This window comes from Ammospiza caudacuta, chromosome 30 (assembly GCF_027887145.1).
Source record: "Ammospiza caudacuta isolate bAmmCau1 chromosome 30, bAmmCau1.pri, whole genome shotgun sequence".
In the NCBI taxonomy this organism is placed as follows: Eukaryota; Metazoa; Chordata; class Aves; order Passeriformes; family Passerellidae; genus Ammospiza; species Ammospiza caudacuta.
In genome coordinates, this window is record NC_080622.1 from 3,261,942 (window position 1) to 3,282,026 (window position 20,085).

General features: G+C 47.4%; 1 protein-coding gene across 1 annotated transcript in view; it reads right to left on the reverse strand.

Annotated features, from left to right (window-relative positions):
• Positions 1 to 2,018: 2,018 nt before the first annotated feature.
• ASH1L (ASH1 like histone lysine methyltransferase) overlaps positions 2,019 to 20,085 on the reverse strand; it is an 80,798-nt gene continuing 62,731 nt past the window's right edge. The window contains exons 20-28 of the mRNA XM_058821794.1: positions 15,175 to 15,423; positions 14,809 to 14,895; positions 13,925 to 14,015; positions 8,787 to 8,925; positions 7,254 to 7,426; positions 5,946 to 6,112; positions 4,642 to 4,682; positions 3,774 to 4,075; positions 2,019 to 2,978 (exon numbers count right to left, since the gene is read on the reverse strand). Coding sequence (XP_058677777.1) covers positions 2,887 to 2,978; positions 3,774 to 4,075; positions 4,642 to 4,682; positions 5,946 to 6,112; positions 7,254 to 7,426; positions 8,787 to 8,925; positions 13,925 to 14,015; positions 14,809 to 14,895; positions 15,175 to 15,423 — 1,341 coding nt within the window. The 3' untranslated portion in view covers positions 2,019 to 2,886. The remainder of the gene's footprint in view (positions 2,979 to 3,773; positions 4,076 to 4,641; positions 4,683 to 5,945; positions 6,113 to 7,253; positions 7,427 to 8,786; positions 8,926 to 13,924; positions 14,016 to 14,808; positions 14,896 to 15,174; positions 15,424 to 20,085) is intronic.

A 20,085-nucleotide genomic window follows, 5' to 3' on the forward strand; every position in this document is an offset into this window, starting at 1 on the left:
CTTTCCATGGGGAAATTCCTGCTGTGCCCACCCCGAGCCTCAGCCTGAGGCCGTTCCCTCTGCTCCTGTCCCTGTTCCCTGGGATAAGATCCCAAATCCTCCCTGTCTGTCCCCTCCTGGCAGGAGCTGTGCAGAGCTCAGGTCCTCCTGAGCCTCCTTTGCTCCAGGCTGAGCCCCCTCAGCTCCCTCAGGGACTCTCCATTCCCTTCCCAGCTCCCTCAGGAATTCTCCAGCTCCTTCAAGAATTCTCCACTCAATTTCCATCTCCTTCAGAAATTCCCAGCTCCCTCAGGAATTCTCCAGCTCCTTCAAGAATTCTCCACTGAATTTCCATCTCCTTCAGAAATTCCCAGCTCCCTCAGGGATTCTCCATTCCCTTCCCAGCTCTGGACAAGCTCCAGTCCCTCAGTCTCTTGTCATAAAGAACCCAAAACTGACGCAGGGTTTGAGGTCCCTCAGCAGAGGCAGCAGGAGGGGCTGGGGTCACTGTCCTGGCCCAGCCCAGGTGCCATTGGCCTCTGGCATCTGGGCACATCTGGGCACACCTGGGCCCATGTCCAGCTGCATCCCCAGGGCCTTTCCAGCCCCTTTTCCCTGAGCCTGGAACGTTCTGTGGGGTTGCTGTGACCCAAGGGCAGCACCCAGCACTTGCTGAGCCTCACCCCACGGATCCCACGGATCCAGCCTGCCCAGGTGGATCCTGTCCATCCATCCACCTCCTGTCCTCCTGTCCATCCACCCTCCTCCTGTCCTCCTGTCCATCCACCCTCCCACCCAGCTCAGCAAAGAAAACCCCCCGAGCCAACCTTTAGGAAAAGATTTTTTTTTCCATTTAATACTAGACTCTCAGGATTGAGATGCAGGCTTTTTATGCAATTACATCCAATGTTAAAATTGGTAATACATAATTTACAAAGATTAACATCAAAACAATGATCTATTTAGATATGCTTTGTAAAAAGGAAATATATTAGCAGCATTTATTTTCAGCAATCACACAGCCTACACCCATGCAGACTAAGGTTCAGCTCTATTTGCAGTAACGTAGTGCTTCCTGGCTCCGGCGGCGATCCTGGGGACACACGGGTCTGCTCAGTATTATAAAATAACCAAAAAATAAAAAAAGTCATTAATTTCTACACCAGTAAGAAAAAACAATTCTTTGCACTTACCTAACATTTGATTGTCTAAAAAACATTTTGTTTAGTCTTTCAACAAAAGAAAGATAAAATGACAGAGCTAGTGTCTCGCTTCTGTACGCACTTTATTTTTTTTTTTTTTTTAAAAACTTTTTAGTGTTTAACACCATTTGAGACAATGATTTCTGTTTGAAACTAAATGAGACAACTCGAGGGGTTGGACATGCGATATTCCTACTACACGCACGAGTATTTTATACTCAGGGTTCCTGGTACTGTACAGTGCTTCTCTACAGTAAGAAAATATTCCAAACTATTTTCTTATTTCTTTTTTTTTTTAATAAAATATTTTTTTTTCTCAAAGGGTTTTTTTCCTTTCTTTTTTTTTGTGGTTTTTTTTTTTTGTTTTTGTTTTGTTTTCTCTTTTGAAATCAACACATAAAAGTTAATGGAATGAGTCATGTTCCACTAAGAGTAAAATAATTATAATAATAACAAGAATGTACATTAGGACAAGCTTGGTCCATAAAAAGGAACATGTAACTACGGTATTGCTTTACATCCACGCAGCAGATATATACAACTTGGCACATTAAAAACTGGATTTCTTATAAGAACACCTAAAACAGGACTGGATATGCATGTGTACGTCTGAGACAGGAAAGCAAAGCCACCGTCCGGGGGCCGGCGCTGGCGGGACAATCGCGACAATCGCGACAATCGCCAGCGGGTGGCGCTGCCCGGACGTCCGGCTGTCCACCAGCACACGAGGGTAGTGTTAGCAGTTGATAAATTCTACAGCTCACGACAAACACTCGCTCGGATACTGCCTGACGGGCACGGAGTGAAAGGGTCCTTGGGGTTGTTTTTTTTTTTTTTTTTTTTTTTTTTGGTGTTTTTTAGTTTTGTTTTTTTTTTTTCCTTATTTTCATTTAACGGATTTTTATTTGCACAACACACGAGACACACGAGAAACCACAGCTTATCAAAAAAACCAACAGCAATGGTGGCGTCAGGAGCTGACTTCGCTTTTATAAAATTTCTCTGCAGAAAAAAAGTGAAAAAAACCTCACACCCCACCCCCTCCCCCCGCACAGCAAGTGCCTCATCCCAGCTCTCCTGCCCTGCTCCAAGCTTCTGGAAGCTTCTCCTTGGCACAGAGCACAGGGACGCGTGCTCAGCTGTCCCACGGCGAACCTCGTGCCCGGCTGGGGACGTTTCTCTCTTCTGGAACTTGTGCAAATCAGAGGCCACAGCTTCAGGGCAGCTTTTCCTTTCAAGCCACTGGGCCTTTCCTCTCTCCCCTCTGGATTCCTGCATTCCCTTCCCTGGCGGTGCTGAGGGTGGCTGGTACAATCCCAGGTGAGCAGTGACCGTGGGGAACATCCTCCTCAGAGTAACTCAGTCCTTTTCCTCTGCCCTCCCTATTATTATTATTTTTTTAAATTTTTTTTTTGTTTTGTTTTTATTCTCCTCTGAGTGGGAATATCAAGCAAAAAATAAATTAAATTTGACCATCCTGGACAATAACCACGAGGTTTCCTCAGTACCTAACATCAATACAAGGCACGCCCACCAACACACACACCAAGAGCACTGCAGAGCAGGGTGGGCACCGTGCCAGCCCGGCCCCCCAGGTGCTACTGTTTGTATTTTGTCAGTTTGCTGCTGCTGCCCTCTCTCCTTGCCCAGGCTGGGCTCTGCCCCCAGCCCAGCCAGACCCCAGAGCTCGGCTGCCCCTCGTGGGTCACTTCCTGAAGCTGCTCTCGGCCATGGTCAGAGTGCGGCGCCGCAGCTTCCGGCCCGAGCCCTCCTCCAGCAGGTACGTGACATCGATGGCTGCAACAGAGCACAGCACAAAAGAGACTTTGCAAATTGTCCTTCAGCTCAGTCACTGCAGCATCACTGAGCTGGGAAAAGCCCTCCAGGATCATGAATCCAACCTGGGAGTGATGCCCAGAGCACAGCGCTGAGCGCTGCCTCCCATCGCTCCCCAAACACAAAATTCCTGATTCTTTATTCCTGGTTCTTTCAAGGATGAATCCAAACCATGCCTGGACAAGGTGCTGAGTGACCCAAGCCCTGAGATATGGCTGGACCAGAAATCCTCCCAACCCAAATGAAGCATCAGTCCATGACTGTGTGGCATTGGACAGACTGGACATGGCTCATCCTGGGCTTTGATTTAAAAGCAGGGTCACACTTCACCAGTGTCCCCTCATCCCACAGCTCAGACAGCACCTCCAGCAGGTACTCAGAACCAAAGGAAAGCTCATAAAAGGTCAAAAGAGACTTTCCAAACCCCTCTCAGTCTTTCCTGGCCTGTCTGTTAAGTTTATCTATTGTAGATATGGAATGATGGGGGGGGAATTAGTTTATGGAAAGGTTTTGCGGTTATTAAAAATATTAGACAAAAAATTATTAAAAACATTATACAAAACAGTGTCACGGTCGTAAGAAATTCCACTTGGATTTAGTGGATTTCTGTTGCAAAGGAAAACATGGCTACAAAGAAATCTGACTTTCCTAATGCCCGCCAGCAAGAAATTCACACAAAACCACTCATTTTATCAACACAGCTCAGCCAAGCGACCCCAGAGCTGCAGGAGACCCAGGGGCTGTGCAAACCCTCACCGTTTTTCCCTGGGATTTTCTCTAGGAGGTTGAGCAGGATCTGGTTGAGCCTCTCCCTCTGGAGGTGCCGCCGCTCCTCGGGGCTGCAGAGCGGCCTCGTGTCCGAGGGGTTCTCGTCCCCTTTCTTGTCAGCCTCGCAGCCCTCGCTGGCCACGGGCTCCTTGTCGGGCTCCTCGGGGCTGGGCAGCTCCCCTGGAGCCTGCTCGGGGGCCCCCAGCACCTCCTCCATCAGGGGCAGGGAATCCTCCTCTTGGTTTAAGTCTTTCATCTGGGGTTTCGAGCGATCCGATTTCCAGGATGACCTTGCAGGAAAGAAGGGGTTTAAAAGAAAGTTTTTCACCTGAAAGGACAATTTTCAACGAGTCCAGGACTCATCCATGGGCTGGGGATCTCTGGAGCTCAATTTCTTCCCTCCATCCCTGCACTCACACCCCCCAGTGCTACATCACACCAAACCCAGCAGCTTTATCTGCATCGGACCAAGCGCAGCTTTGAAAACCAAACGGATTTTTATTTTCAGTTGCAAAATATTTTACCTCCAAAACCACTTTGGCCCAGCCCTTAGTGGGAAGTTCTTGCAGGCTCTATCATATCTGGGCTCTGAAGCCTCCTGTTTTGAGCATTTCCTCCCTCAGCTGCTTTTTTCTGACTGTCAAATGGCTCCTTTCTTTTCCTGATATACATTATTATTAATGCCTATCCTTCCTCACTTGTTCCCTTTTATCTCTCTGAAAGTTTTAGAGAGCTTTAAATAATTTAAACTTCTTATTTCCATAGCACCCAGGGGAAAGGGGCAGGAGGAGAGTGGGCACAGCAAACAAACAACATTATTTCATCTTTTCTCAACAATCTGGGAGGGGAGACTCACCTGCCTCCATTCCTCTTGTAGTTGTCTGGCACATAATGAGGCTGCAAGAGCAATAAAAGTTATGATCAATACCAAATCAAACTCACAGTGGAAGGAAGTGCTGCTCTGTCAAATACTCTGAAAGCCAATGCAGGACACTCTGGAAATGCTGGTGTACCTCAAAGAGACCTCACAGGAGGAGGCACAATCATGTAAAGAGATAAATTAGAGCCAGACTTGTCTGATTTTTCACATCTTCTAAATAAATTTCAAGCCACAGACCATCATGACAAAAAATAATCTTTGCTTTCTGCACAGCATGAATCTGGAACACTCTCCAAAGCCACTACAGAAACCTCTGCTCCAGGAAGAGCAGAGCTCACTTGCAGAAGGTTTGCAGATTTGCTACATCTGAGTCTCTCTCTGAGCTCACCCTTGAGCACCTCTCTGCCTCTCAATTGCAGGTTCTGTTACACCCAGTTTCATTTCCAAGCTTCCTTTCCAGCCAGCTTTTCCCCAGGCTGTGCATTACTCACAGAATCTGGAATGATTGAGGTTGGAAAAACCCTCCCAGAGCATCCAGTCCAAACTGTGCCCAATGCCCACCTTGTGCCCAGCCCAGAGCTCTGAGTGCCACCTCCAGGTGTTCCTTGGGCACCTCCAGGGATGGGGACCCCAAAACTCTCTGGGTTTGGATGGGGATCTCAAAACTCTCTGGGTTTGGATGGGGACTCCAAAACTCTCTGGGTTTGGATGGGGATCCCAAAACTCTCTGGGTTTGGATGGGGACTCCAAACTTTCCTGGATTTGGAGGGAAGTTTGGATGGGGACCCCAAAACTCTCTGGGTTTGGAGGGAGGTTTGGATGGGGACCCCAAAACTCTCTGGATTTGAAGGGAGGTTTGGATGGGAACCCCAAAACTCTCTGGATTTGAAGGGAGGTTTGGATGGGGACTCCAAACTTTCCTGGATTTGGAGGGAAGTTTGGATGGGAACCCCAAAACTCTCTGGGTTTGGAGGGAGGTTTGGATGGGGACCCCAAAACTCTGGGTTTGGAGGGAGGTTTGGATGGGACTCCAAACCTCCCTGCCAAGGCCTTTCCATGAAGAAACTCCTCCTGATGTCCAACCTGAGCCTCCCATGGCACAACTTGAGGCCTTTTCCTCTTTTCCTGCCCATTGTTCCTTGGGAGCGGAGCCTGACCCCCACCTAAAGCATCGGCTCCCTCTGCCTGACCAAGCTTCATTTATCAACACTCAGGAGCTTTCCAGAACTCCGTCCAGCCTCCCACAAAGAGGTGAGGAGGCTGAGAGCAAAGCCACTCACAGAGAAATCCCTCTTGGGCGTGAGTTTCTTGGGGAAGTGGTCGAAGGCGTAGGGCTTGGTGCACACGGGGTAGCGGTTGCGGTGGATCTTGTAGAAGAGGTGAGCAGATTTATCCAGGCGGTAATCACAGATGTAAACATCCTGCTCCTTCACACCCTTCGGCCTCCCTGGCACCAGAACAAGGAGAAAAGAGTCATGGACTGAGGGGGAAATGTGGTTTATCACGCTGGGAGTGAGCTGGCACAGTGTTCCTGTTTGCTCTCTCTCTCAGAACCACAGCAGGGTCACTTTGAGGGGAGAACCTGCATACTCTGATCAAACACTTCCCAAACTTTCACAGACACAAATATCAACTGACAGCATTTTCTCTTCCCTCTTCAAACAGGAATCCCTGTCCCAGGGCAAAGCCTCAGCTTTTGGCCAGCTCTGAGCCACACAAACAACCCCCATGGCCTTTGGACAGCAGGAACTGCTCCAGTGCATGTCCTTGCTTCCAGAACAGAGTGGGTTTCTCCCAGTGCCTGGTTCAGGGTAAGGATGATGTTGGCTGGTGCCCAGCAGTGCTCACCCTCAGCCCAGCACCCTCCAGGGTCCCCTGCTCTGGGGAGGATCATCCCAGGATGTTCCACACCATGGAGTGTCCACTGTGCTGGCCCTGCTGACCCCAGGATGTTCCACACCACGGAGTGTCCAGCCCAGTGGGGGTGGCTGGGATGCAAATTTGTGCTGGGGAGTGGCTGCACTGGGCATCACTTGTGCTCCCTGGGGTTTATTCACAGAATCATGGAGTGGTTTGGGCTGGGAGGGACCTTAAATCTCATCCCATTCCACCCTTCCATTATCCCAGGTTGCTCCAAACCCCATCCAGCCTGGCTTGGACACTGCCAGGAATCCAGGGGCAGCCACAGCTTCTCTGTGCAACTTGTGCTAGGGCCTCCCCACTCTGACAGGTAAGAATTTCCTCTGTGTATCCAACCTAAATTGCCTCTTTTTCAGGTTGAAGCCATTCCCTCTTATCCTGTCACTCCAACTCACGATTAAGAGCCTCTCTCCTATCCCCTCCAGCTACTGGACACCTTTTCTCTGTAACCTCCTATTTTACTACTACTGTTGCTGTAATTATTATTACTACAATATTTTAATTTATTTCAACCATTAAACTGTTTTTACCCCAACCCCTGGGTTTTAACTTTTTCCAGTTCCCTCCCATCCCAGGGGGAGTGAGTGGCTGGGTAGTGCTGAGCTTCCAGCAGGGGTTAAATCACACAGCTCAGTGCCCAAATGCTCAGGAATGTGTTTAATTCCCACCTTTGCAGTAGGTGTAGAGGTCTAGCACACAGCAGGTGCCCACCACGGCCTCCAAGGGGATGATTTCATACAAGGGCACCCGGAAGAGCTCGTTGTGGTAGAACTTGCGAGACGGGGAATGGTGCGTTTCGTGCGGACGGAAATAGTGGTGGCCAAAGGCAAAGCGCTCCTCCCTGAGGGTGCAGAGGGGACACAAACACCAATCAGCCCAGGACACAGCTCACTCCATCCCCCTGCTTTGCTTTGAGTTCCCTCTCTTGCACTTGAACAGCAGAGTCACACAAATTCCATATTCCACTGCCCGCCTGCAGTGAGGGGAAACCCTCCCAATGTGGTTCCATGGGCACAGCAGACTGTGACTGATCAGAGCAGCACAGCACAGCTGTCACTGCACCCACAATCTGCTCCAACACTGAGGAAATCCATCCACTTCTATCTCTGATCTTTTAATTAAACCTCCAACCTCATGTATTTCCACCATGCAGTTGTGGAGCACAAGCTCCAGCATGATTTCCATGGGCACAGCAGACTGTGACTGGCCAAAGCACAGCTGTCACTGCATCCACAGCACAGCACAGCTGTCACTGCACCCACAATCTGCTCCAACACTGAGGAAACCCATCCATTTCTATCTCTGATCCTTTGCTTAAACCTCCAACCTCAAGTGTTTCCAACCATGCAGTTGTGGAGCACAAGCCACAGTGTGGTTTCCATGGGCACAGCAGACTGTGACTGATCAGAGCACAGCACAGTTGTCACTGCACCCACAGCCTGTTCCAACACCGAGGAAATCCATCCATTTCTGTCTCTGATCCTTTGATTAAACCTCCAACCTCACATACTTCCACCATGCAGTTGTGGAGCACAACTTGAGCATGGTTTCCATGGGCACAGCAGACTGTGACTCATCAGAGCACAGCACAGCTGTCACTGCACCCACAATCTGCTCCAACACTGAGGAAATCCATCCATTTCTATTTCTGATCCTTTGCTTAAACCTCCAACCTCAAGTGTTTCCAACCATGCAGTTGTGGAGCACAAGCCACAGTGTGGTTTCCATGGGCACAGCAGACTGTGACTCATCAGAGCACAGCACAGTTGTCACTGCACCCACAATCTGCTTCAACACTGAGGAAACCCATCCATTTCTATCTCTTGATAGAAACTGGGCATCACTTGTGCTCCCTTTCTTTTGATTAAACCTCCAACCTCACATACTTCCACCATGCAGTTGTGGAGCACAAGCCACAGTGTGGTTTCCATGGGCACAGCAGACTGTGACTGGCCAGAACAGCTGTCACTGCCTGTTCCAACACTGAGGAAACCCATCCATTTCTATCTCTGATCCTTTGCTTAAACCTCCAACCTCACGTTTCCACCGTGCAGAGCACAAGCTCCAGCTGGGAATTCCCAACCTCTGCACCTGCACCTTGCTCATTCCTGCACCCTAAAGGTGAGACTGCCACACAATTCCTGTTCTTTGGCAGGCAGGCCAGTGGGATGGCTCAAACTCCAAGGCTGTCTGGCACTCACTTCTCGTTCTTCCAGAGCTTCTCGATGCGGAAGATGTCGAGCTTGTCGCGGTTGATGTGGGACAGCAGCCGGTACGATTGCCGCACCGGGTGCCCGTCGGGGGTCCTGCGGCTGTCCCTCATCAGGTACACACAGTCACCTGGCCAGGGGCACAAAGGACACACCTGTGAGCAGCCTGGCCTGAGAACCACAGGGAATAATCATTCAAATGAACACAGCCTAATGGTGGGTTGTAAGGAATGACATGAATGAACCCACTGCACAAGCTGCCAAGGGCACTCAGATGTTTTTCGCTGCAGCTTTACAGAAAAAATACCCACAGCTTTCCATGCCAGATTGAAAACAGCAACCTGTAAGGGATCAAAACCATGACAAACCACAGGATATGTAAACATGCCAGTCATGATTAGGAAAAGGTGTAGGAATTAGTGATGGCTGCAATAAATCTGTGAGAGAAAAGATACTTAGAGAGGAGGTTACTATTAAGAAAATCCTGTCCTGAGAAGCCCCAAGCCTTTGGTTATTCCAGCAGAATTCCAATGAGATGTAGAGCTCAGAAAAAATAAAGAGAATGCAAAAAGGACTGAACAAACTGGCACTGCTGGCAATCAAAAAGTGTTTCCCAAGGACAAACCCTAAGCTTAAATTTATTCATTTTGTCCCGTAAGTGAATTCACTCTTTAATTTCTCTGCTCTGACCTGTGAAATCCCAAAATTACCTGGGCTGGAAAGGATTTTAAGGACCATCCAGACCCACCTCCCTGCCATGTGCAGGGATATCTTCCACCAGACCAAGCTGCTCAGAGCTCCATCCCACCTGCCCTTAAGCACTTTCAGGGCTGGCAGGAGATTCCATTTTTTCTGTTATTTACCTCAAAATGACCAAAACCTGGGAGGTCCCAAGTCATAAAAGCTCCCCTGGGTAGGAGCAGAGGTCACACAGCAGAATGTTCTGGCTGGCAGCAGCAGCTGCTCAGGAGGAGAGAGCACAGGGACAGGCAAGCCCAGAAAACCTCCCTGTGCTGTCCCTGCCTTTTCTGTTTATGGACTTTCAGAGCCAAAGGCTTTGGGGAATTAATCCTTCTTCCAAGTATTTGTCTAATCTTTTTTGGAACCATTTATACTCTGACCTCTCCACCCTCCTGTGGCAAGGCTTGCCACAGTCTAGTCATGATTTTGTAAAAAAATCCTTCCTAGAGTTTAACTGTTGCCAGCTAATTTCTGTTTGCTCCCTCATTTCTGCATCCTTGCACCTTCCTGAGCCACATTTCCAAGACCTTCATCACTCACCTCCCAAATCACCTGGGCAGACTCTGTGCACAGAAAAGATGATCCAGATCAGATTATCTCTGTTATCCTTGTTTTTACAGGTAGTGGGATCCTCTGTGCAGCACAGGGCAGGCAGGGCAGACAGACACCCCAGGAGGTTACAGAAGGGCACAGTCCCTCTGCTATTTTGTGCATAACAATTTCTGATACTCCCTTTGCCCTTTTGACTCAGCTGGAACATTTTTCTCATGTTTCCATTAAATTACAATGATTCCTGCGAGTTGTTTTCCCTATTTTCCCCTGTTTTTGTGTATGTGTAGTTATGGCTGTTTGCCTTCCATGGATATTGGTGTTGTTAATTAGCAGGCTTGGGAAAAAGATGCCAGGAGCCACTGAGGACATCATGGCCTCAGGGTCATCAACACCTCAGTTTTGCTATAACCAGATTCAGGATTAAAGTGGAGCACATTGTATTTTCATTCATATAATCCCATTTATCAATCTTGTCTAAGTTTAAAAGATGATCCTAAGGACTCCTCATAGGCAGAAATTTCTCCCATATCTCCAAGCTAAATTTCATGATGTTCACATGGTCCCACCTCTCCAGCCTGTCCAGTCCCTCTGGATCCATCCCTTCCCTTCAGCATTTTGACCACACCACACATCTGACCTAAAACTGGGATAACAACAGCTTCCCTTTACAAATTTAATGGTAACTTTTAAAGAAATTGGAGAGGTGGGTTCCTTAAAAGAGTTTTAGAATACAAGGAACATACTGAGAGGAGCTACTGGCCCCAAGCAGAATGCAAATAAAACCATTTCAATTTAAAACCTCATTTTAAACCAGCTTTTTTCAACTTTTCTTCCTCACCTCTCCCATGAGAAGAAAGCAACTCCAGCATTATTGTGCCTGACTGAAAAACGAGCATTCAGAAGGAGATGTAGACTCTTGCTCTAAAGATCAGGAAACTTGATTTCAATTCCAGTTAATACTGATATTCTGCCTCAAAAATGAAGTTTCCAAGGAAAAATCAGAGCACTTGTTGCTGGTGCATCAGGGATGATGATTTGTTAGAATTTCTGGCTAGGTGGGTTTTCCAGGATCGATTCTATCAATTCCTACCCAAGACAGAACTCCATGGGATGGAATGGATCAGATCTGTTTTATTTTTATCATCTCCTGAGTTTAGCTATTAGGGAATTTTTGCAGTGGTGTAACACTCAACAACTTCCAGCAGAATTGCCAAAAAATGAAGAAACAAGTCCTGCAACCATCCCTGAGATCCCTCTGAGAGGGATTTGGTCACAGCAGAGTGTGAGCACTCACAGAGCTGATTTTCAGTCTTGTTGCTCCAAAACATCAGCTCTCAAGCTTGGAACTGCTGTTCAGGGTGCAGCTCCTCCTGGGCAGGCACTCAGTGCACAACTCCCAGGAAAATATAAACCCCCACACACATTGAGGGGCTGCAGAGCATGATTTTGCCTCAGAATGTGGAATTATGAGGCCCTGTAGACACCAGAGGGAGTAAAAAGCTGTTTTTGCCACAGTCCAAGCTGCCTGATACACCCACAGCACAGTAAAGGTTCTGCCTGAGGACTCAGGGTGGAAAAATCAACAAGCCCAAGGATTTCCCCTTCCCCTGCTGGAGCTGCATGTTCTGTTCCAGCACCTTGTGGTGGAATTTGCTTCATCTGCTCCCTGGGCTTGCAGAGGTGCCCTGAAGCTGCAGTTTGGTCTCTTTGTCCCCTGCTGATGGCACACAGAGCTCAGCAATGTCCCACAGAGGGACATTTCTCTCTTGAAAGGGCATTTCTCTCATTAAATAAAACCATCATCCATTTCAACAGAAAATATAAAAGCAAGTTCTAATACAGCCCTTGAAGTAAAAAATGACATGAGAAACCCAAAGGCTGAACTCTGGACAGAACAGACAATGCAGAGCAACACCCAGCAAGGAGAACTGAATGCAAATTCCAGAATTCTGCAGATGGGATAATGAATATGCTGGGTTTTGACCTTTTTCTAAATTCCCCATTTTCCTGAAGGCTCTCCTATTCCCCTCCAGCAAACTTATCAGCTGGTTTCACTCATTCAAGAGCAGTTTCCTGATAGTGATAAAGGGTTTTTTTCTAACCTTCTATCTGTAGGATGAAATTAAAAAAAAAAAAATAATCAGTGAGGTGAATTGTGTGGCTGTGGCAGCTGCCTTGGAGAGATTCAGGAATTCAGAGCACAGTCCAGAGGAGATAAACTTTAGGGAACACACAAGCAACGAGCTGGATGTTTTAATGCCCATTCTGCACTAAAATACTGGAGGTCTGACAGCTTTCTTGGCCTTTACTTCTAAATGTTAACTACCAGCAGTTGGCTCAGCATCATCCTCCCCTGGCCAGGACAACCCTGTGCTAATTAACATTTCTTCATCAACAGCCTGTGAGAACTCTGACTGTGTGTCACTCCCAGCACTGCAGAGGGAGCAGTGAAAAATGAAAGTATTTTTGACAGATGCCACAACTAGCAGCTTCCACTTGTGAAAAATCAAAGTATTTTTGTGAAGGTAATGGCACAAGTAGCAGTTTCCACTTGTGAAAAATTAAATTATTTTTGCCAGAGTAATGGTACAAAGTGGCAGCTTCCACTTGTGAAAAATGAAAATATTTTTGCCAGAGTAATGGCACAACTGGCAGCTTCCACTTGGGAAAAATCAAAGTATTTTTGTGAAGGTAATGGCACAAGTAGCAGTTTCCACTTGTGAAAAATTAAATTATTTTTGCCAGAGTAATGGTACAAAGTGGCAGCTTCCACTTGTGAAAAATGAAAATATTTTTGCCAGGGTAGTGGCACAAGTGGCAGCTTCCCCTTGGGAAAAATCGAAGTATTTTTGCCACAAGTGGCAGCTTCCACTTGGGAAAAATGCAAGTATTTTTGATAGAGTAATGCTACAACTGGCAGCTTCCACTTGGGAAAAATGAAAATATTTTTGCCACAAGTGGCAGTTTCCACTTGTGAAAAACAGAAGTGTTTGTGCCAGAGTAATGGCACAAGTGGCAGTTTCCACTTGTGAAAAATGAAAGTATTTTTGATAGAGTAATGGCACAAGTGGCAGCTTCCACTTGTGAAAAATGCTTCCACTTGTGAAAAATGAAAGTATTTTTGCCAGAGTAATGACACAACTGGCAGCTTCCCCTTGTGAAAAATCGAAGTATTTTTGCCACAAGTGGCAGCTTCCACTTGGGAAAAATGCAAGTGTTTGTGCCAGAGTAATGGCACAAGTGGCAGCTTCCACTTGTGAAAAATGAAAGTATTTTTGATAGAGTAATGGCACAAGTGGCAGCTTTCACTTGTGAAAAATTAAATTATTTTTGACATAGTAATGGCACAAGTGGCAGCTTCCACTTGTGAAAAATTAAATTATTTTTGCCAGAGTAATGGCACAAGTGGCAGCTTCCACTTGTGAAAAATTAAATTATTTTTGCCAGAGTAATGGCACAACTGGCAGCTTCCCCTTGTGAAAAATCGAAGTATTTTTGCCACAAGTGGCAGTTTCCACTTGTGAAAAATGGAAGTGTTTGTGCCAGAGTAATGGCACAAGTGGCAGCTTCCACTTGTGAAAAATGCTTCCACTTGTGAAAAATTAAATTATTTTTGACAGAGTAATGGTACAAAGTGGCAGCTTCCACTTGTGAAAAATGGAAGTATTTTTGACAGAGTAATGGCACAAGTAGCAGTTTCCACTTGTGAAAAATTAAATTATTTTTGACAGAGTAATGGCACAAGTGGCAGCTTCCACTTGTGAAAAATGCAAGTGTTTTTGCCAGGGTGATGCCAGAGATCCCTGCACTCTGCTGGCCCCAGAGGCAGCACCCACCTTGGCGCAGCAGCAGATCATCCCTCAAGAGGCAGATGTAATAAACACAGCCAGGCTGGGCATAGTGGGGCCGAGGGATCATGGGAACCTCCTGCAGGGAAAAAGAAAGGGAGTTGTGAGATTTATAACACAGGAAATAGTTGGTTATAGGTTTTTTTTTTTTATTATAAGGTGTTATATAACTTTCTGACCCAATAGGCTGATGTTAACAGAGTTTATTTTGCTTTTTTGATTTATCACTTTTATTTCTTTTCATTGTAACGTGGATATTTTTGTCTAATAAGGTCTTATTACATGTATGTAATATGTAACATATTACATATGTTTTTATTATAACATCTAAATTTTAGCTTATTTTATACAATTACATTATTACTATACTACAAAATGTTTTATCATCTTATTTAATCGATATTATAAATATATTTAATATAGTATATTATAGTATATTATATATACCATACATATTATAGATATTATATATATTATATATGTTTTTATAGATATGTGTAGATATATTCTAGACATATATTTTCTTACTTAATGAATATTCTTACTTATAACTATACAAGCCTAAGTTTATAATTTTTCTATTCAATGTTTGTGTATTTTGCTTTTATTTAGGCTTCTTCAAAGGTTACAAATCAAACCCACTTGAGTCTGTGAATATTTCTATCTTTCCAATTCCCACACCACCCTATGGAAATACACAGAGAAAAACTGAGAAAAAAGCAGAGAAAAACTGACCCCTCATGGAACTGAACCTAAATCAAGGAAGCTTCACCAATTCCAAAAGATACAAATTCAAAACACAAATACAAACTAAACCCCTAAGGAGCTGCTGGAGATTTATAAGAGTGATAGGAAGAAGAGATTTGTTTTACCCTGTTCACAGCTCGAGGTTCACACTGCTCACACAGGTAGTGTTCAACATCTGAGTTCACACCCATGCAGTCACAGTGCTGCCACACCTGGAAAAACAGGTACAGCTCAGTCACAAAGTCCTGGCACAGATTATAGCTGCAAACTGCATTTTCTCAACAAATATTAAGGAAAGCAAGAAAATAATCTTCACAGAGGAGATTTTCTATGAACTATTTTACACCACATCAGCAGACTGACAGGATATCCATGCAACAGAAGTGTCTTTGCCTGCCAGACTGATTTATTAATGCAATAAAAAATCTCACAGCAACCCAGAACTTCTCAGGTCTCTGAACACCCAAAACCCAGCAACACCCAACACCCACCATGCATTTTTCACACTGGATCATGAGCCCCTCATCCTTGTAGAGGCCGCAGATGCAGCGGATGACGTCCTCGTCCTTCTCGTGCCCGTTGTCCTTGTCACACACCGAGGTCTCGCTGCTGTCGGCCTCGCTCGCCGTCTCCCCCACGATCTCGTCGATCTGGGCCGAGGCCTCGTGCCGCGCATTGTAGTAGGCCTTGCGCAGGCGGCACACGTCCCGCCCCGTTGGGGACTTCCTGCCGTAGTATTTCTGCAAAAATCACAAAAAACCCCAAACAGTGCTTTATTTCCAAGTCCTGTCCTGTTTAGTTCCTGTCTGTGTACACCTGGGCAGCCTGGTGGCCTCTCCATCTCCCTCATGACTCTGGCCAGCACTGTAGTAGGCCTTGCGCAGGTGGCACACATCCCGCCCCGCTGGTGACTTCCTGCCATAGTATTTCTGAAAAAAATCCCAAAAAATGCCAAAAGAAGCTTTATTTCCAAGTCCTGTCCTGTTTAGCTCCTGTCTGTACACCTGGGAGGCCTGGTGGCCTCTCCATCTCCCTCATGATTCTGGCCAGCATTGCAATAGGCCTAGCACAGCCTGCCCCACCGGGGACTTCCTGCCATAGTATTTCTGAAAAAATCACAAAAAAACCCAAAAGAAGCTTTATTTCCAAGTGCTGTCCTGTTTAGCTCCTGTCTGTACACCTGGGAGGCCTGGTGGCCTCTCCATCTCCCTCATGATTCTGGCCAGCGTTGCAATAGGCCTTGCACAGCCTGCCCCACCGGGGACTTCCTGCCATAGTATTTCTGAAAAAATCACAAAAAAACCCAAAAGAAGCTTTATTTCCAAGTGCTGTCCTGTTTAGCTCCTGTCTGTACACCTGGGAGGCCTGGTGGCCTCTCCATCTCCCTCATGATTCTGGCCAGCGTTGCAATAGGCCTTGCACAGCCTGCCCCACCGGGGACTTCCTGCCATAGTATTTCTGAAAAAATCACAAAAAAACCCAAAAGAAGCTTTATTTCCAAGTCCTGTCCTGTTCAACTCCTCTCCATGCACACATGGGAGGCTGGTGCCTCTCCATCTCCCTCATGACTCTGGCCAGTGTTGCAGTAGGCCTAGCACAGCCCACACTGTTGGGGACTTTCTGCCATAGTGTTTCTGCAAAAATTACAAAAAAAAACCCCAAAAAGTGATTTATTTCCTATTTAGCTCCTGAGAGGGGTTCTCCCTACAGATGCAGCCCCAAACCTGGGGCAGCCTCTCAATCTCCCTCATGACTCTAGCCAGTGTTGTAGTAGGCCTTGCACAGCCGGCACACATCCTGCCCCATTGGGGACTTCCTGCCGTAGTATTTCTGCAAAAATCAACAAAAAAAAACCCCAAAAAGCTTTATTTCCTGTTTAGCTCCTGTCTGTGGACACCTGGGAGGGGTTCTCCCTACAGATGCAGCCCCAAACCTGGGGCAGCCTCTCCATCTCCCTCCTGACTCTACTCTCATAAGTAGTAGTAGGCCTTGTGCAGGCGGCACACGTCCCGCCCCGTCGGGGACTTCCTGCCGTAGTATTTCTGCAAAAATCAGAAAAAAACCCAAAAAGTGCTTTATTTCCAAGTCCTATCCTGTTTAGTTCCTGTCTGTGTACACCTGGGCAGCCTGGTGGCCTCTCCATCTCCCTCATGACTCTGGCCAGCACTGTAGTAGGCCTTGCGCAGGCGGCACACGTCCCACCCCGTCGGGGACTTCCTGCCATAGTATTTCTGAAAAAAATCCCAAAAAATGCCAAAAGAAGCTTTATTTCCAAGTCCTGTCCTGTTTAGCTCCTGTCTGTACACCTGGGAGGCCTGGTGGCCTCTCCATCTCCCTCATGACTCTGGCCAGCGTTGCAATAGGCCTTGCACAGCCTGCCCCACCGGGGACTTCCTGCCATAGTATTTCTGAAAAAATCACAAAAAAACCCAAAAGAAGCTTTATTTCCAAGTCCTGTCCTGTTTAGCTCCTGTCTGTACACCTGGGAGGCCTGGTGGCCTCTCCATCTCCCTCATGATTCTGGCCAGCGTTGCAATAGGCCTTGCACAGCCTGCCCCACCGGGGACTTCCTGCCATAGTATTTCTGAAAAAATCACAAAAAAACCCAAAAGAAGCTTTATTTCCAAGTCCTGTCCTGTTCAACTCCTCTCCATGCACACATGGGAGGCTGGTGCCTCTCCATCTCCCTCATGACTCTGGCCAGTGTTGCAGTAGGCCTAGCACAGCCCACACTGTTGGGGACTTTCTGCCATAGTGTTTCTGCAAAAATTACAAAAAAAACCCCCAAAAAGTGATTTATTTCCTATTTAGCTCCTGAGAGGGGTTCTCCCTACAGATGCAGCCCCAAACCTGGGGCAGCCTCTCAATCTCCCTCATGACTCTAGCCAGTGTTGTAGTAGGCCTTGCACAGCCGGCACACATCCTGCCCCATTGGGGACTTCCTGCCGTAGTATTTCTGCAAAAATCAACAAAAAAAAACCCCAAAAAGCTTTATTTCCTGTTTAGCTCCTGTCTGTGGACACCTGGGAGGGGTTCTCCCTACAGATGCAGCCCCAAACCTGGGGCAGCCTCTCCATCTCCCTCCTGACTCTACTCTCATAAGTAGTAGTAGGCCTTGTGCAGGCGGCACACGTCCCGCCCCGTCAGGGACTTCCTGCCGTAGTATTTCTGCAAAAATCAGAAAAAAACCCAAAAAGTGCTTTATTTCCAAGTCCTATCCTGTTTAGTTCCTGTCTGTGTACACCTGGGCAGCCTGGTGGCCTCTCCATCTCCCTCATGACTCTGGCCAGCACTGTAGTAGGCCTTGCGCAGGCGGCACACGTCCCACCCCGTCGGGGACTTCCTGCCATAGTATTTCTGAAAAAAATCCCAAAAAATGCCAAAAGAAGCTTTATTTCCAAGTCCTGTCCTGTTTAGCTCCTGTCTGTACACCTGGGAGGCCTGGTGGCCTCTCCATCTCCCTCATGACTCTGGCCAGCGTTGCAATAGGCCTTGCACAGCCTGCCCCACCGGGGACTTCCTGCCATAGTATTTCTGAAAAAATCACAAAAAATGCCAAAAGAAGCTTTATTTTCAAATCCTGTCCTGTTCAGCTCCTCTCCATGCACACCTGGGAGGCTGGTGCCTCTCCATCTCCCTCATGACTCTGGCCAGTGTTGCAGTAGGCCTAGCGCAGCCCACACTGTTGGGGACTTCCTGCCATAGTGTTTCTGCAAAAATTACCAAAAAAACCCCCCAAAAGTGATTTATTTCCTATTTAGCTCCTGTCTGTGCACACCTGGGAGGGGTTCTCCCTACAGATGCAGCCCCAAACCTGGGGCAGCCTCTCCATCTCCCTCCTGACTCTACTCTCATAAGTAGTAGTAGGCCTTGTGCAGGCGGCACATGTCCCGCCTCGCTGGGGACTTCCTGCCGTAGTATTTCTGCAAAAATCAGAAAAAAACCCCAAAAAGTGCTTTATTTCCAAGTCCTGTCCTGTTTAGTTCCTGTCTGTGTACACCTGGGTGGCCTGGTGGCCTCTCCATCTCCCTCCTGATCCTGGCCAGTGTTGCAGTAGGCCTTGAGCAGCTGGTGCATGTCCTGCCCCATCAGCGACTTCCTGCCATAGTATTTCTATAAAAGCCAACAAAAAAACCCCTCAAAAACGCTTTATTTCCTCTTTAGCACCTGGGAGGGGTTTTCCTTATAGCTGCAGCCCCAAAGCTGGGGTGGCCTCTCCATCTCCCTCATGATTCTGGCCATTGTTGTAGTAGGCCTTGCACAGCTGGTGAATGTCAGCCCCATCAGGGACTTCCTGCCATAGTATTTCTCCAAAAAGTTACCAAAAAGTGCTTGATTTCCTATTTAGCTGCAGGGAGGTGTTCTCCCTACAGCTGCAGCCCCAAAGCTGGGGTGAGATCTCCATCTCCCTCTTGACTGGCGAGCAGGTGCATGGATGTGACACAGGCAGGGGAGGAACTGAGAGCAGCCCTGGGAGGAGGATTTGCGGTGATGGGTGACCAAAAACTCAACATGGCCTGGCCCTGTGTGTTCCCAGCCCAGAAACCACCACTGTCCTGGGCTGCATCCAAGGAACATGGGCAGCAGATCAAGGAAAGGGATTTTTCCTCTCTGCTCTGCTCTCCTGAGACTCCACCTGAGGTGCTGTGTCCAGTTCCAGGACCCACAATGTAAGAAGGACATGGAAATGCTGGAGCAAGTCCAGAGATGGCCACAAAGTTGCTGAGGGGACTGAAGCCAGGCTAGGACAACTGGGAATGTTCAGCCTGGAGAAGAGAAGGTTGTGTGGAGACCTCAGAGCCCCTTGCAGGGTCTGAAGGGGCTCCAGGGAAGCTGGAGAAGGACTGTTCATTAGGAACTGGAGTGACAGGACAAGGGGGAATGGGTTCAAACTGGAAAAAGGAAAATTTAGGTTGGATATATGTGATATATTCCCTGTGAGGGTGGGCAGGCCCTGGCACAGGTGCCCAGAGAAGCTGTGGCTGCCCCTGGATCCCTGGAAGGGTTCCAGGCCAGGCTGGACAGAGCTTGGAGCTGCCTGGGATAGTGGAAGTTGTCCCTGCACATGGCAGAGGTGGGATGGGATGAGCTTTAAGGTCCCTTCCAGCCCAAATAATTCCATCACTCTGTGATTCTATGACACCTCACACTGAAAAACAGGGTATCCCTTCCAAAAGAAAGAGAAATTTCTTTAAATCAGCTATTCATGAGTGTCCTTGACCTTCTCTGTGACCTAAGGCACTCAAGGGCTCATGATTTGCTACTGAGCCCTCATCAGGAATGGATCAGCACAAGTCCTCTTCCTCCAGAATAAAATTTCTTCTTTTATTCCTGTAAGAGCATTAAAGGAGGGCACATCCCTGCTGCCAGTGCAGCAGCTTTCAGGCCAGACAGAGCCTCAC